General features: G+C 55.8%; 1 protein-coding gene across 4 annotated transcripts in view; it reads right to left on the bottom strand.

Annotated features, from left to right (window-relative positions):
• Positions 1 to 7,590: 7,590 nt before the first annotated feature.
• The window catches only part of ICE1 (interactor of little elongation complex ELL subunit 1), a 58,479-nt gene continuing 51,482 nt past the window's right edge, over positions 7,591 to 14,587 (bottom strand). For 2 of the 4 annotated variants that reach the window (XM_040493485.1, XM_040493494.1), the window contains 2 exons: positions 9,679 to 9,777; positions 7,591 to 8,646 (listed from right to left, as the gene is read on the bottom strand). In XM_040493485.1, the coding sequence (XP_040349419.1) occupies positions 8,244 to 8,646; positions 9,679 to 9,777 (502 nt within the window). In that variant the 3' untranslated portion in view covers positions 7,591 to 8,243. Of the gene's footprint in view, positions 8,647 to 9,678; positions 9,778 to 13,446; positions 13,698 to 14,587 lie in introns of those variants that run through there. The other 2 variants (XM_040493499.1, XM_040493534.1) reach the window with 2 other exon arrangements.

Below are 14,587 nucleotides of genomic sequence, written 5' to 3'. Positions count from 1 at the left end.
TTACTGCCTGCAGCCCACTGACAAGTCCTTGAAACGGGCAGAGTGACCTCCCTCTAGGAGCTCAGCTGCCTCGATGATGACACTTTGCTGGGGACAAAAGAGCCCCTTAGCTTAACACTGTCCCAACCTCGAGGACCCTGTAAGTCTACTTCCTTTATCTCACCTGCCCTGGGACATATGCTGGCAATCCTACTCCAAGCTTATGGTCCCCGATACACATCTGAAAGGGCTCATGACTGAGGTTTTATTAAACGGGGATAAGTGGTGTTTCCCCAGCAACAACAGCTAGACCCTCAAGGTCCTGGAAACCTTGCTTCCAAAATACCTTAGAGACTTACTCTATCCCTAACCCCCTCCCAACCTAAGGTTATATAACGAGTTACCCGTCAGGACCCCAGGGCAGCTCTTGTGCCCACGGGTCCCGTCCCCGTGCTTTAATAAAATCGCCTTTCTTGGGGCGCCTCGGTGGCCCAGTCGGTTGGGCGTCCGACTTCGGCTCAGGTCATGATCTCGCGGTCCGTGGGTTCGAGCCCCGCATCGGGCTCTGGGCTGACAGCTCAGAGCCTGGAGCCTGTTTCGGATTCTGTGTCTCCCTCTTTCTCTGACCCTCCCCTGTTCATGCTCTCTCTCTGTGTCTCAAAAATAAATAAATGTTAAAAAAATTAAAAAAAAATCGCCTTTCTTGCACCAAACACGTCTTCAAGAATTCTTTCTCGGTCGTCGGTGCCGGCTCACCCCACCATCACCCTAAAACTTCATCATCCTGAGCTCAAGTTCTCATGATCTGAATCGGCATCGTTCAGGGGGTACTGTCTGTATTTTCCATAGAACAAAGTTTTAAGCCCCACCGAAATTTCTTGGGTGACTCATAGAAAGATGTGACGTATGCGATGCGCGTCTTCTGTCTCGCTACACCCAGACAGAAGACAAGTCCCAGGGACGCCAACAGCCTCAGGAAGTCACAGGAGAACACAGACATTCCCCCACCCACCCTCCACCCGCAGGAGGGTGCGCGCTCCCGGCCCCAGTGGTCCCACGGAGGCTGCCCCGTGATTAACAAGGAAGGGTGTGATCTCTCAGCAGGGTCTCTAAAGGTCCCTGCCAGGAGCCCCTGCCCCAGGGGGAGCCCCGCCACACCAGCTCACGCCGCCTGTGCGCCCCGTTCCTGCGGCCGGTGCAGTGCGCCCCCTGCAGGCCGGCCAGGCTCCGACGGGCACCGCCTGCACCAGATTTCTTTTAAATCCCAGGCACCAGGGTTTTCTTATTTTAAGATTTTTCTTCTCCCTCTCCTTTCTCTCCACGCGGCCACACTGGGATCTCAGAGTGAAAGGGGCGCAGGTAAAGGGCACGATGTAAAAACAAACCGTTCGCCATGTCGTTTCCTTGATCTCAAGCGGGCTGGGAAGATGGGGGGTGTGCAGTTGAGCAAAGCCAGAAATCAAGCAACGTGAACCGAACAGTTCCTGGAATTGTATTTATCTCGCTTTATTCCCCCTCCATGTCAATGTTTCTATTTACAAATTAAAGTTATGTATTTCACAACGGCATCAGAATCCAGAAAACTAATTTCCCCATCACTAAACAGATAGGCTGTCTGAACAGAAAGACGCAGGAACATTTTATTCTGGATGACGGCTTCGGGCTCCCTAAAAATACGAATCCGGAAAGGTCAGGAAGGAGTGAGTGCTTTAAAAACTATTTTCCGCTCCACCGCAGATTTAACAAACACGTCTCCAAGGTGCAAAGGAAGGCTGGCCCTGGGTGGCGGAGGCAGAGAGGAGGCTGTCTGAACAGCCCGCTGAGTCACGCCCCTCCTTCCGCCCGCAGGTGGCTCCCCAGGACAGCACGTGTCCCTGGGGCCTCAGGCTGAAAGGACACTACAGACCCTGCAGGCATTCCGGGGACCGCCCTCTGAAAGGAGTCCCCAGCACTCAAAAGAGCACTTCCTCTGCATTTGAAGCGGGGGGGGGGGGGGGGTCCACCTGGCTTTCTCCATCAGTCTCTCCCTTGATGTCCCCAGAAGAGAAATGACTCTGGAGCACTGGCTGCCACCACAAAGGACCCCGACTCTGCCTTTCTAGAGGTTTCCACACTAACGAGACTCCGGGGGAAGTGAACACCCAACGACTGGCAGGGCCTCCCCCTCGGGGTCCCTTTCCTCCTCTCCCCCAAGGTCCCCAGGGTGACGTGAAAACGGATGATGCTGCGGACGAAATCCTGAGAGCCTCCGAGTTACTGGTGGGGGCGCCCGCCGCTCAGCAGGTACAGGGCTGTGGGGCTTCCCCTTAACCCTCCTCGGCCCAGGGCAGGCGGTGGAAGGTGGGGGCTGGCCAGGGCTCCAAGGAGCAGAAGAAACCCCCGCAGGCTAAATGCCTGTTTTTGGAAGACTCTCCACTTTCTCCACAAACGTACTTTTTCCCCAAAGGAGAAGCATTGGTGGGTAAACTACAGACATGCAGGTCAGGAGACCCGACGTGCCAGTAGTCTTCCTGCGAGGGAAGTTTCCGCAGCTCAGACTTGGGTTGTCCAGACACCTGCAAACATGACTGCTGTTTGCTATTAAAGTAAGGCAAGTCGGGGAGCGCCTGGGGGGCTCAGCCGGTTGAGCGTCCCACTTCGGCTCAGGTCACGATCTCGCGGTCCGGGAGTTCGAGCCCCGCGTCGGGCTCCGTGCTGACAGCTCGGAGCCTGGAGCCCGCTTCGGATTCTGCGTCTCCCTCTCTCTCTGCCCCCCACCCCCCGCTCCTCACACTCCGTCTCTCTCTGTCTCAAACATAAATGAACACTGAAAATATGAAAGAAAATAAGGCCAGTCCTCAATTATCTGCTAGTGACTGATGGGCAGATGGAGGTGGGCTTTCCCCGGTGCCTGTGGGAGCAGGTGCCTGGGCCCCCAAGGGACACGTGGCGGTGGTACCCAGGAAGGGCAGAGGGCCTGGCACTTGTGGTTCCGGCCCTACTGTCAATCGTTTCGCTAACCCCCCTCTGTCACCTTCCATTGGTCCACTCGTTCAAGGTGGCCTTAAATACCGCATCAGACAAAGCAGGTGTAGACAGACACTGACTTGGTTGGCTCATCATAAACACAACCCTCCCCCCAAAGTTACTAGGTGGTGGTGTTTAGAGGACTGTCAGGAAACCCGAAGTAGGATTCCTCCGAGGTCAGAATGGTTCCCCTATTTGGGGCTTGCTGCACACAGATTAAAGCTGATTTTAAGAGTCTGACCGGTGTTGGCTTGGACTTCAGGGAATCATACGACGGCCATCCGCCCGAGTTGGTGTTCAGGCGTACGAACCACCTGAGTGACCGCTGGGTTCAGAGCCACCACGCGGCCCTCCCCGCCTTCAGGGGGAGCAGGACCCCAGCGGGAGTGCCCGCTCCCAGAATGCTAAGGCTGGAGTGAAGGGACAGCCCTCCAGACCGGACTCCCTGCCACCTTCAGCTTCTGAGGGCGCCCACTGACAAGGGTGCATGTGTCCCCCCAGTCACTGCGGGCCCTCCCGTCCCCGCCAAGCCGGCAGCCTCCCCGGAGGACCCCGCCCTGCAGGCAGGGGAGCAGCAGACAGGAGGGCCCGCAGCCCCGCTGTCAGGAAGCTCTGGGTCGTCGGCAGAGAGGGGTGAGGCGGGCACGCGGTCCCCCGCGTTGGCGTCAGGCCATCCGGTCGGTGGGAGTCGGGAGCGGCTGGCGGATGTGGAAGGAGCCGCGGGCCCGGGAAGCAGGCCGGAGGGAGACTGGGGGCCAGCGTGTGACCTGCTTCCCTTTTGAATTTGCTCCGTGCACACGGAACAGAACGAACACGGAAAATTAAATTAAACCTTGCACCGGGTCCCAATTTAAACGATTAAAAGTGGATACACGGTAACACACTCACACACAGAAACATGGCAACAAGCAGATCAGCTGTGAACGCGAAAGGTGTGGAGGGTTCAGGGTTGACATTTCTGAGCCCTCGCTTTCCTCTTCTGTCAGCTGTGCACCCGCGATGCAGGGTGACGTTATCCCACAGCAGCAACTACCGAGCATGTATTAAGAAAAGCATATTCCAGGGGCGCCTGGGTGGCTCAGTCGGCGGAGCGTCCGACTTCGGCTCAGGCCGTGATCTCACGGTCCGTGGGGTCGAGCCCCGTGTCGGGCTCTGTGCCGACAGCTCGGAGCCTGGAGCCTGCTTCGGATTCTGGGTCTCCCTCTCTCTCTGCCCTTGCCCCGCTTGTGCTCTGTCTCTCAAAACTGAACAGACATTAAAAAATAAAAATAAAAGAATAAAAAAGAAAGAAAAGAATATTCCTAACGATGCATCAACAACTTTAGAACAGACCGCGGTTCCCGATGGCGGGAGGTTACCGGCCCCTCCTCTCCCGCTTCCCCTGAAGGGAATGGGGGGGGGGGGGCCGTGCCTCTCGCAGGAGGCCTCTTACCCGTGGCCCCAGACCCCGCACTCTGGCACTCGTGGGCGCAGGGGGGAGGCCGGGCCCTCCGAGAACCAGGGGTGGGGGGATCGGCCCAACGGGCCCCTGGCCCCCGAGCACAGAGCCCCCAACAGGGCAGCACCAGCCGCCAGGTATGGGCACCAGCGGCCCCAAGTCCTTCCCCAAGAGCCGGCGGACGCGGTCGCTCTCCCAAAACCAAAGTCACACCCTCCGCGCCATGTGAGTGCGCCGAACACAGGACCCGGCTCAGGAACCGCTCCTCACTTCAGACAGACCCATGAAAGTCAGTCTCCCTCAGAACTCTCTTCGGAGGTACGAAAAGGAACTTTCTGCGTGTCACAACCACGCGCAGAATTCCTCCCACCAGGTATCCGGCAAACGGAAGGAAAGAAGCGAGGAACGTGTATTTCAGTCAATGGCTCGGCCCTCCTTTTGAAACACTTTCCCCTACGTTTCTAGAACGTTCCACACCAAACCCCTTCTCTTCAGTCTCCGGCAGGTGGATTAAACTTACCAGTCTGAGCTCCACGTGCGCCACTGACCGCCTACACTATGGTCCTGCGCGAGAGGACGTGTGAGGGACGGCATCTGAACAAGACCCAGCGTGTTCAGGGTGGGCAGGGGGGTCTCACCGCCGTGCACACAGGACCGGGCTCGTCCCAGCCACTATCGCTACGGCCTAGGCACCTGGCCACCTTATGCGTGTATCTGTTTATGTCCAAGCCCTTTGCTCCAGGGTCGTTAAAAAACATCCAGGAGAGAATCTAACAGGCAAAGCGTGTGCATTTGTGTTTGGCGGGAGGGGTAGGTATGCTCTCAGGTACCGCCGAGCTTACGTGTGACCCTTTCCAAACATTCTCCCCATTTACTGCTGGGGACAATGGGCCGAGGCAGGGGAATCTCACTCGGGAACCAGGTGTCCCGGGGTGAGAGGCTCTGTGAGTGTGCACTGTCCTCATCAGACACATCCCAGGCAGGTGCCCTCTGTGGCCCGGCGGGAGTTGCTCACGGGCGAGGCTGCAGCGCCCTCTAATGGCCACGGTGCAATTCTTCCCATTCCCAAATTAATCCAGGCTCCTAATTCTTGCAGAAGTTCAATATGTGAGTTACGCCAGCACATGTCTTGAAAAACGAAGCAAGCAGTGACCGAGTGCCATCAGGGTGGAAAATGGAACCCTGAAGGGCCGCATGCAGGCTGATTTTCGGAACGAAGAGCGGGGACTTCCTGAGCAAAGTCCCTGCAGACAGGGCTCGGCAGTGAGTGACGATCACGGCCACACGGCTCACCGCCCCTACTCACCGCCACTGTCCCTGTGCCCTTAGCGTTAGGGGGCCCAGCCCAGAGTGCGTGGCCTGGCCTGCCCCGGGCTGTAATCCTAAGCTGTGTGGGGCCCGGCTTGGGCTGCCCAGACCCTGTGTGGTTCCTGGGCACACAGGACCCCGCTCTAGCCTAACGCCCCATCCAACTCCAGGTTCAACTGCACATTCCCTTTGTTGTTTATTCGTTTCCCCTAAGTGATAAAACCTGCAACGGTGTTCTGCCTGGATGCCAGCATTCTCCACCAATGACACCTAGCGAGGTCCAAAAGCCGTTCCGAAGCCTATGACCAGTCCATTTACCAGGCAGATTCTCCCACAAGCCTGTCCGCGGACCCACTCTTCTCTCTCCCTTAACGCCCTCTCCTTCGGGAAAGGATCAGCGAGTCCCCGCCACCCGCGGGGGGCAAAATGCATCACCTCACCTGACCTCGCGGCTCCAGCGCAGAGAGACGGCCACCTGCCTGCCTCCCTGCCTTCTTAGCCTCGGCCAGGAGACAGCCGCCAAGGGGCCACCCCACTGTCCCCAGCCCACACAGCCTCAAATGTCAGGAGGTACCGAAGCTGGCAAGTTCTCCTTCCTCGTGATCACACACACAGCTTCAAATAGCCTACCTACACCGTCGACTCCCCAACTTCTGCCCGATCTCATCCACCCCCAGACTTCTGCCCGTAAAGGCTGCCCCCCCCTCCACTGCCATGTCTCGTGGTCCCCACATCCCAGACGCACACCTAGGACTCGTGATTCCAACCACCAGCCTCTGCACCTGTCCCCAGCCCTCGTGCCCAATTCCGTGACCCGGGGATCCCGATTCCGACCTGCCCCTCCCACAATGCATAGTTCAGCAGTGACCTTACTTCCAAGGGGGACTTGAAACCCCCCCACCCTTCGCCCCCTGCACTGCCGCCCTGTGCTCTCCCCCGACTTCCCGACGGGTCTCTGCTTCCCTCTTGCCCTCCTCCCATCATTTGCCACAGTGGAAGGTGACTTCGTGGGACACCTCGGTCAAACCTCCCTCTAAGCATGAATGCGCCCGGGGCCCCCGGGTGCCGGCGACGGGCCCTTGCCTGTGTGACTGACCGAACAAACACCACGCGCTCCCTTCCACCGCGTGCCCGGGCCACACGGGCCTCCTTCCCGCACGCAGCGGGTTCTTCCCTCTCAGAGCCAGCCGCCTGCCCGGGAGGGTCACTCGTCTCCTTTCAAGGCTCGCTCCCTCCGCCCAGCTCCCAGCTTGCCGGCCACGGCCTCAGAGGGACCGGTGCAGACAGAGTCTCCCCTGCTGTTCCGGCACAAACCTCCACGTTGACCTCACTACACCTGCTCCAATTTCAGACGGCTGATTCACTGGGGGGCCGGGTTTTTCTCTCCCGGCAGCTCACAGGTCTTTGAGAACACAGCCCGGGCTGTCCGCTCCCCAGCTCTTCCCAGGGAGGCCCCAGCACGGAGCCCACGCTCAGTAAACACTGGTAGAAAGAACAACCCGCCAACAAAAAGCTTCCAAAGGGCAGAGCAGAGTTATTTATAAATGTCAATTATGTTTGTTATAACTGTTTTAAAAACACGAGGCAGGAGTGACAAAAGAGTTGTCAGATGTGATTTTTTAAAGGGCAGCAATATTCGTAAGTAAACAAAGAGGGGCCATCAGCACGTAATTACGCGGGATCCAGTGACTCCAAGAGCATCTCGGAGAACACTCACGACCGTCCTGATAACAGCACGTGGCGTATTCCTGTTTTGGAGCGGCCGTCTTCCCTTTGGTTAGAGTGGAGAATTTTCCATCTTTGCTGATAACTAATACCCAGTGTCACTCTTGGCGGATGAGAACAATCACGTGCGTGGCTTACTTTTTATTTTTTATTATAAAAAACACATACAAGAGTTTTAAGAAATGATGAATATAAGACAAATCGGAACCACGGTGAGTTATTAAACCCATTTTCTATGTACAAATACTACAATTCCGAAAGTGGAACATCATCAAATGTGAAACACATTATAGCACTGTCCATATGTACACGGCACACACAGAGACCCACCCGCGCTGGCCTCTGAATCGTTTAGATACACGTCGCGGACACGACCCTGCAAGTGACCTTTGCTTGGAGGCGCTCCTGGTCCTCCTAGAGTGACAGGGTTTTAAGGAACCGCAGAGACAGGAAGAAGACGCGCTACAACGGGGCCCGAAGGCTCTCCCCGGGTTCCCTCTCACCCGTGGTGCGCCCACCTGGAGAAACAATGGAACAGTCCGTTTCCAGCTAAGACCGCGCGGAAGAGTCTTCTAGCTCCTTCTTAGCCGATTTATTTTTTCCTAGTCAACCATTCCAGCGCAAAGTCCAAAATTAGCTCAGGAACCAAATCAATGCTTTTATATTAAATTCATTATAAAATGCCACTCAATTTTAAAAAGCGACTAAAAGGACACTTTCTGCAGCAAAAAAGGGCTAAGTTCAAGTTTTTGTTGTTTGACCAAGACACAATAATACAACCCACATGTCATGGAATCACAACAGCCTTAAGTGAAATGTATGCGGTTTGGGGGAGGGCGGCCCGGCCCCTGCTGGCTCCGGTGTCCTCGCCACAGTGACGGGCGCGCCTGGACATCCTCTCCTCTGCGGCGACGTTCCGAAGCCTCAGTCGGGACTCTGCGAGCTGACTCAACTGTCCGGACTCAGACACGCGAAGGCACTTCTCTAGACGCAGGGGCGCACGGCTTCTTAGCCCACCTCCTCGGCGCACAGGCAGCTGACTTCCTCCAGGCAGCTGAGCACCGCGGAGGGAACGCTGTGAGAGGTCTCTCTGCGCCAGGCTTCCAGGATGCGGGAGATCTCCGCTGGGTTGCTGGGACTCAGATCGCAAAGCGCGTACACAGCTGCTAGCTGTATGCCCCACGGTATATCTGCAAAGAATTTTCCTATCAGTCGCTACGCAAGAAAATGCTTGTTATTCAGAATCTGAATGCCGTAATCTGCGGGAATACTCTTCACACACAGGACACTTTCTGCCAGCAGTGAAAAGTATCAGAGAAAAAACCCACGGTGAAAAAATTAACGAAGACCCATCCACACGTGGCAAGAAACAAAACGGCAAGAGAGCCGTGTGCAGGCCGGCACCCAGGGCACGGCCGGGGTGTCCGAGCAGGAAGCTCCGGAAGGATCACGCTCCACATTTATGTTGCGATGGAAGCTGGATCCCAGAGCATTCCTCAAATAAATGATTCCATTACATAGCCACTGCAAGTGCTTGTAAAAGGGCTACTCTGAAAACGAACACAGACACGAGAGGAGAAGAAAAGCCCTTCCCCGGGGCCGCACTGCCAGCCACCCCCTCCCCCCCCCCATGTGCCTGAGAGAGGCCAGACGGCAGAGGAAGGTAGGTTACAGCGAGGTCACAGACCACGTGTGCTAGGCTTCTTTCTCATTTAGCTTAAGTTTATTTACAAGTCCTTTAATGAAAATTTAATTTAGCTGAATTGCAGTTAAAACTACAATTCAAAGAACACAACATAAAACCCACATGTGCTCAAACGTCAGTTCTGAAACATAGCTTTAAAAATTACTCACCCCTCAAATAAACATTTTAAAAAGGTGGGGGGGGGGACGCCTGGGTGACTCAGTCTGTTGTGTGTCTGACTCTTGATTTCGGCTCAGGTCACGGTCCCAGGATCTTGGGATCCAGCCCGGTGGCGGGCTGGGGGCTGTGCGTGGAACCTGTTTGGGATTCTCTCTCCCGCTCTCTGTGCCCCTCCCTCCCCCTCACGGGCACGCCTTCTCTCGAAAATAGACACACATTTAAAAGCATGAAAACCACGCATTTCCCCCAGCCGAACGGCAGCGAGAGGTGCACAGAGCAGGGCGCACAGTGGGAACTCACAAGAGGCTTAACGGGGCCGCGAGGGGCTCAGAACAATCTCGGCGGACACGGGTCCTACCTTCGTCCTGGGCATGCTGAATAAACATGCCGATAACGGAGCTGATGCTTTTCACAGCAGACGGGAACCCTTCCTTCAAGCCCAACTGGCCCAACCGACCTGGGGGGAAACAAACCGAAACGTAAACGGTCTTTGGTTACATGGCAACTTTTCCCGAGAATGTAAAATTCACGTTTTCTCTCTTATGCCGTTCCGCACATTAAGGTGAAGGATCCTCAAGCTGAAACGGCTCCCTGTCCTCACCCGAGAGCGGGCGGAACAGGAAAGTCGGGACGTCCCCCTGGGGGGTGGAGGCAACGGTGGCCAGGATGGCTAACCGTCCCTTCTTCCGGTCACACGAGGGCGGCACGCACGTGCGGCTTTCTCCGCCGAGGGAGCCGACAGGGAGCTCAGCGGAGCGCGTGGTATCGGCAGGCTCCGCGTGACACGGCTGACTTGTGCTGGGTCGGGAGGACCCAGGCGAGGCCGCGGCGCCGGCAGCCAGGTTCTGGAGCAGCATCCTTCCGAGCGGCGCAGCCCCGTACGTGCCGCAGCCCGGGAGCGCGCGGGCGTGGTTTGCACGGTCCCCAGGGTCCAAATGATTTTCACAGCGGAACAACGTGGACTAAGAGGCGACCTGCCTCCTTCCCGATGCTGAGATAAGACCCAGGCTCAACACCAGCGCAGATGGGACGACTGGGTCCGCGGCACCAGTCACGGCAGTGGCCGCAAGGGGGCCACTGCTGCCACCAGGAGCTCCCGGTCAAAACAGCTACTTTCACGGAACGATGCCCCCCTCCGAAGCACCAACAATTACTCAGCCCGTAAGCTGCTGTGGGTGTGGGGGGCACACGGCACACCGGGGGCCTGGCCAGGCTCGGGCCGGGGCAACGCGCCCAGGGGGCTGCCTGAACCGGGAGGGAGGCGGTGCTCTTTCGAGACACGCCCGCATTTCTCCGCCGAATGACTGACAACCTACAGCTATTCGGACCCAGGCAGACCTCTTCTCAAAAACGAGTAAAGCGAGGAAATTGATCACTGCTGTCAGTGACAAAATGTGCGCTCTTAAGCCAAATTAGAATTTTGGAAAAACTTCCCCCAGCCATCCTGCGCCTGACAGCTTCAAAATTTAAGACTTCTCTGATGAGATTGCGACGATATTAATGTCTGTCTTCTGGATGTTGTTGACGGCTGGAAGATCTGTGCAAATCAGTATTTTCCGAGGGAGCAGCGCGCCTTATGAAGTCGCCCTGGAGCCCTCAGGACCCGTGACCAGCGGGTGATGCGGCAGGAAGGCCCCCTGGTGACGGTTCAGACCCCACTCCATCCGTTTAGGGAGTCGGCACTTGCGAATTTTTACGTGCTGTCCCAGCATATCCACAATGATCTAAAGGCTTATTAAAACACTCAGGAGCTCCGTACAAAGCCGGATTTTCTTTACACCCTTCAACCAACAAACCCACTGCAAGAGCCCGGTGCAGCGCGGACAGGCCCTCGGATCCTGGCAGAAAAGAGGATCTGCAGCAAGTTAACCGTTCTCCTCGAGGTCGGTTTTGTTTGGCAACCACTTTCCACGGAGAATGTCATTTATGTTAACACCGGTTTATCATTACTGGCTTTAAATGCTAACGGAAGCTCTCCCCCAGTCAGTAGGACCTGCAGTGACAAGCCCTGGGGGTCCTCACCGGGGGTGGGGGTGGGGGTGCGGGGAGTGGGGCACATCCCGCTGAAGGCGGAGGAAGCGCGACGATGCCACGCGCCTAGCCCCGCCCACCTGGATCCCTGCTGTGTTCCGCGGTCCGTGGAGGTGGGGTCCCTGGAGGTGGGCTTGCTTCGAGGTGGAACCCCGTTCCCTCCCTCCAGGTGCGGCCTCGTGTTTTCCGCCCCTCCTCTCTCACAGGAAGGGGATTCCAGATGAACTTGGATGCCCTTTTATCCAAGTCCTTTTCCTGAGTTTTTAGGACATCGCCCTGCAATCTCACTCTTCTGTGTCTGCGTTTTCTCAACTCTACACACACCCTCAGCTGTACCTATGTACGAACCCAGGCCACCAGCTTCGTTGCCATCTTGAACACGGAGAAACTGAGACATAGGACACTGAAGTAACCTTCATCACTTAGCATTTCCTACAGGAACCAACTCAGTACTGGTTGCGTGCAGCCCAAATGCTGTCACAGACAGCTCGATAAATTCCTACCGATGGATGGATGCCTGGAAAATTTCGAATCCAGGATGAAACTATAGACATCTGGATAATTCCCGGGAAATCTCTCACCGAGGTGGAGAAGTAATGTACTTTAGAGATCAGGAATTTCAATCAGCGATCACTCAACTATCTGCTTCCAATTAGATCAAACTGCTGTCTGCCCCCATCTGTCCTCTGAGACAATCTACTAGGGGTGCTCAACATACACGTGGCAGCTGAGCTGGGGGAAGGGCGTGTGCCAAACAGACACGGGCTCGCTCAGCCCGGGATGCGCATGTCTTCCCAGATAATATAATGGCCCCTTTTCTTTAAATTCAAAGTGCTTAATGAACTGGATTTTATAAGCTCTTTACATTAATGGAACTTTCAAGGATCAAATGATCAGTAATCATGAGTCGGAAGTAGGTGGCTTGGGGGAAAGACCTTAATGCACGAGAACAAAGATGAGAGACAAATCTGCCCTACAGACGGGGGAAACAGTCCCCCCAGAAGGAACCTGAGTTCAGGGGATTCGGCCACATGAAAACACAGGTAAGAAACACGGAGTTCACCTCGCTGTCAAAGGTAACAGCCCCCAGCGCTCAGGGAAGCATGAGGGAGGCAGCTGGGGGCCTGCGGGGAAGGTGACCGAGTAGCCCCCCAGGGTTCCCTCAAGTCTGCAGGTGCAGGCAGGCCACGGAAAACAGGAGTTGAGGCGACGTCAAAGAAAGGGTGAAAGAAAGGCCTGGCAAAAGGCTGGGTGGAAATGGACAAGCAGAGGCTACTTCAGCCTGGCCTGCAAACGCCTGATGTGGGCAGTGCTCCCCTGGCTTCTAGGCTGAATACCAGGTGGGCCCCGGAGGGTTCCCCAGCTCTTAGGGGCAAAGGTGGCGCTACACGGCTTTGCACTCGACCGAGTCCAGCAGCAGACAGACTTCTGTCTCCGCTCGGCCACCTTCAGCGCCAAGGGACCTCAGACGAGGGCTTGACCTTCCCTAGCCTCACCGCTGCCCTGAAATGAGCAGACTGAAGCAGGTTCTAGCACTTCTCCACATCCCCCTTGATCTAGAACAACCCAAACACTCCCCAAAATGCTCTAATACGCTATCACTCAAGCACGTTAGAAGAAACCCCACTTACTAATCATGTACGACCACCTGCGGACAGCACTGCTCATCCCCCCATCCAACGTCAGGTAACCCCAGGCTGTTCTGACAGAAAGCGTCTTGGGTTTCCCGTAGAGTGAATATTCATTTGGGATTTTGCCAATTTGGAAATAAAAATAAAGACGACTCCTCTATTCTTTGAATGATGAGTGTGTCACTACTAGGAAAATCACGGCTCACCCGTTTGTGTGCCGACTTCTATAGCGTCAGCTTCAGACACTGCAGGAAGGTTCTCTAATGGAGTTTCCTCTCAGAAACGGCTCAAACTCCAAATGGGACAGCTGTGCAGGGGGTCCGTGCACATCCGGCCCGGACACAACTTCTCAGAGCTCTGCAGTTCTAGAACACAGGCCTCACCCGTCTCTGTCCCCACCCCCCGCCCCCATCGCCCAGCGCCACGGCTTCAGCGCCCACAGACGACCAGAGCTGGCCAAGCTGCGCCGCCCTCTCTGGCACCGGCCTCTGCCCGCCGGCCCTCCCCACACCCGCCTCGGGCAGGGGTGCTGCGGCAGCTACGCCGGGTGTCTGCAGACCCGAGGAGAATCCTCCAGGCCCGACCCTGCGCTCATTTTCACCCTTACCACTTCCTAGCTATCCATCCTCCGAATGACACTCATGTGTTTATATATTATCATCTCATCCCGTAACGCTGTTAAATACACGTCATCGTGTACTCCTAGCTTATGTAACTTCATTACATATGGCTTAATTATGTAAGTGTACACATATTCTTTAAGAAGCTTCTCAGGGAATCTGGACGACCGGCCAAAGGTGGAAGGCACGGACTCCGGAGAGCCAGCTTCAGGGGCGAAGCACGTGTGGGGCCGACGCTCCACCACAGGTGCACGGGGACCGCACGGAAGCCACCAGAAACGCAGCCCTCTGCTCTCCCACGCCCGCTTCCTCTCCCGTCACAACCAACAAGTGTGTAAATGGACAACCTCCTGCAACAACAGCGGCAAAAATCACACAGTATTTTGTAAGCGTGACTTCAAAAAGTTTCGTGTTCGTTTCAAAATCCAAAGATACTTTATGGAGGTTGATATATGTATTTATAGACTTAACATCTTTTCCTAATTTTTTTCTTCAAGGTTTCTCGGTTTAAAATAAATCAGTTCAAGCTATGAACATCTGTAAGAGAAGATGCTACCGAAAGGAGAATGTGCAGACACACACACGGCCCGTCTGCCGCCCCCTGGCCCTCGTGTCCTTCCTGCTTCCTGCTGTCGCGGACTGTCCCGGGGGCCTGCAGGGAGGGGCTCTGCAGGGCCCGTGTGGCGGCAGTGCCCACGGAGCCGCTCGCCCCCTCCACCACCCACGCCTTATTCGTCTCTGCAGGTGGCTCTCTTCCTCCACGGTCGCGGGCAATCACTCTGGGCTCGCACACTTCACTCCAAGTGTATTTTCTGTCCTTTCCAGTGAAATTAGAGTCTTCCTTGAAAGCAGGTTGCCGTCTTGAACCATTTTACACATTTACTTAGCGCAAGGTTCTTAGGTTTGCATGTGAAGCAGATACAGAGCAGGAATACCTTCTTGCTGAGACGGTAACAAACGCAGCCACAGGCAGCTCTAAGTAGAA

Source organism: Herpailurus yagouaroundi, unplaced genomic scaffold (assembly GCF_014898765.1).
Source record: "Herpailurus yagouaroundi ecotype Mexico unplaced genomic scaffold, PumYag 29, whole genome shotgun sequence".
Classification (NCBI taxonomy): domain Eukaryota; kingdom Metazoa; phylum Chordata; class Mammalia; order Carnivora; family Felidae; genus Herpailurus; species Herpailurus yagouaroundi.
The sequence above is the reverse complement of the archived record's forward strand: the minus strand, read 5'-3'. Positions and strand labels throughout refer to the sequence as shown.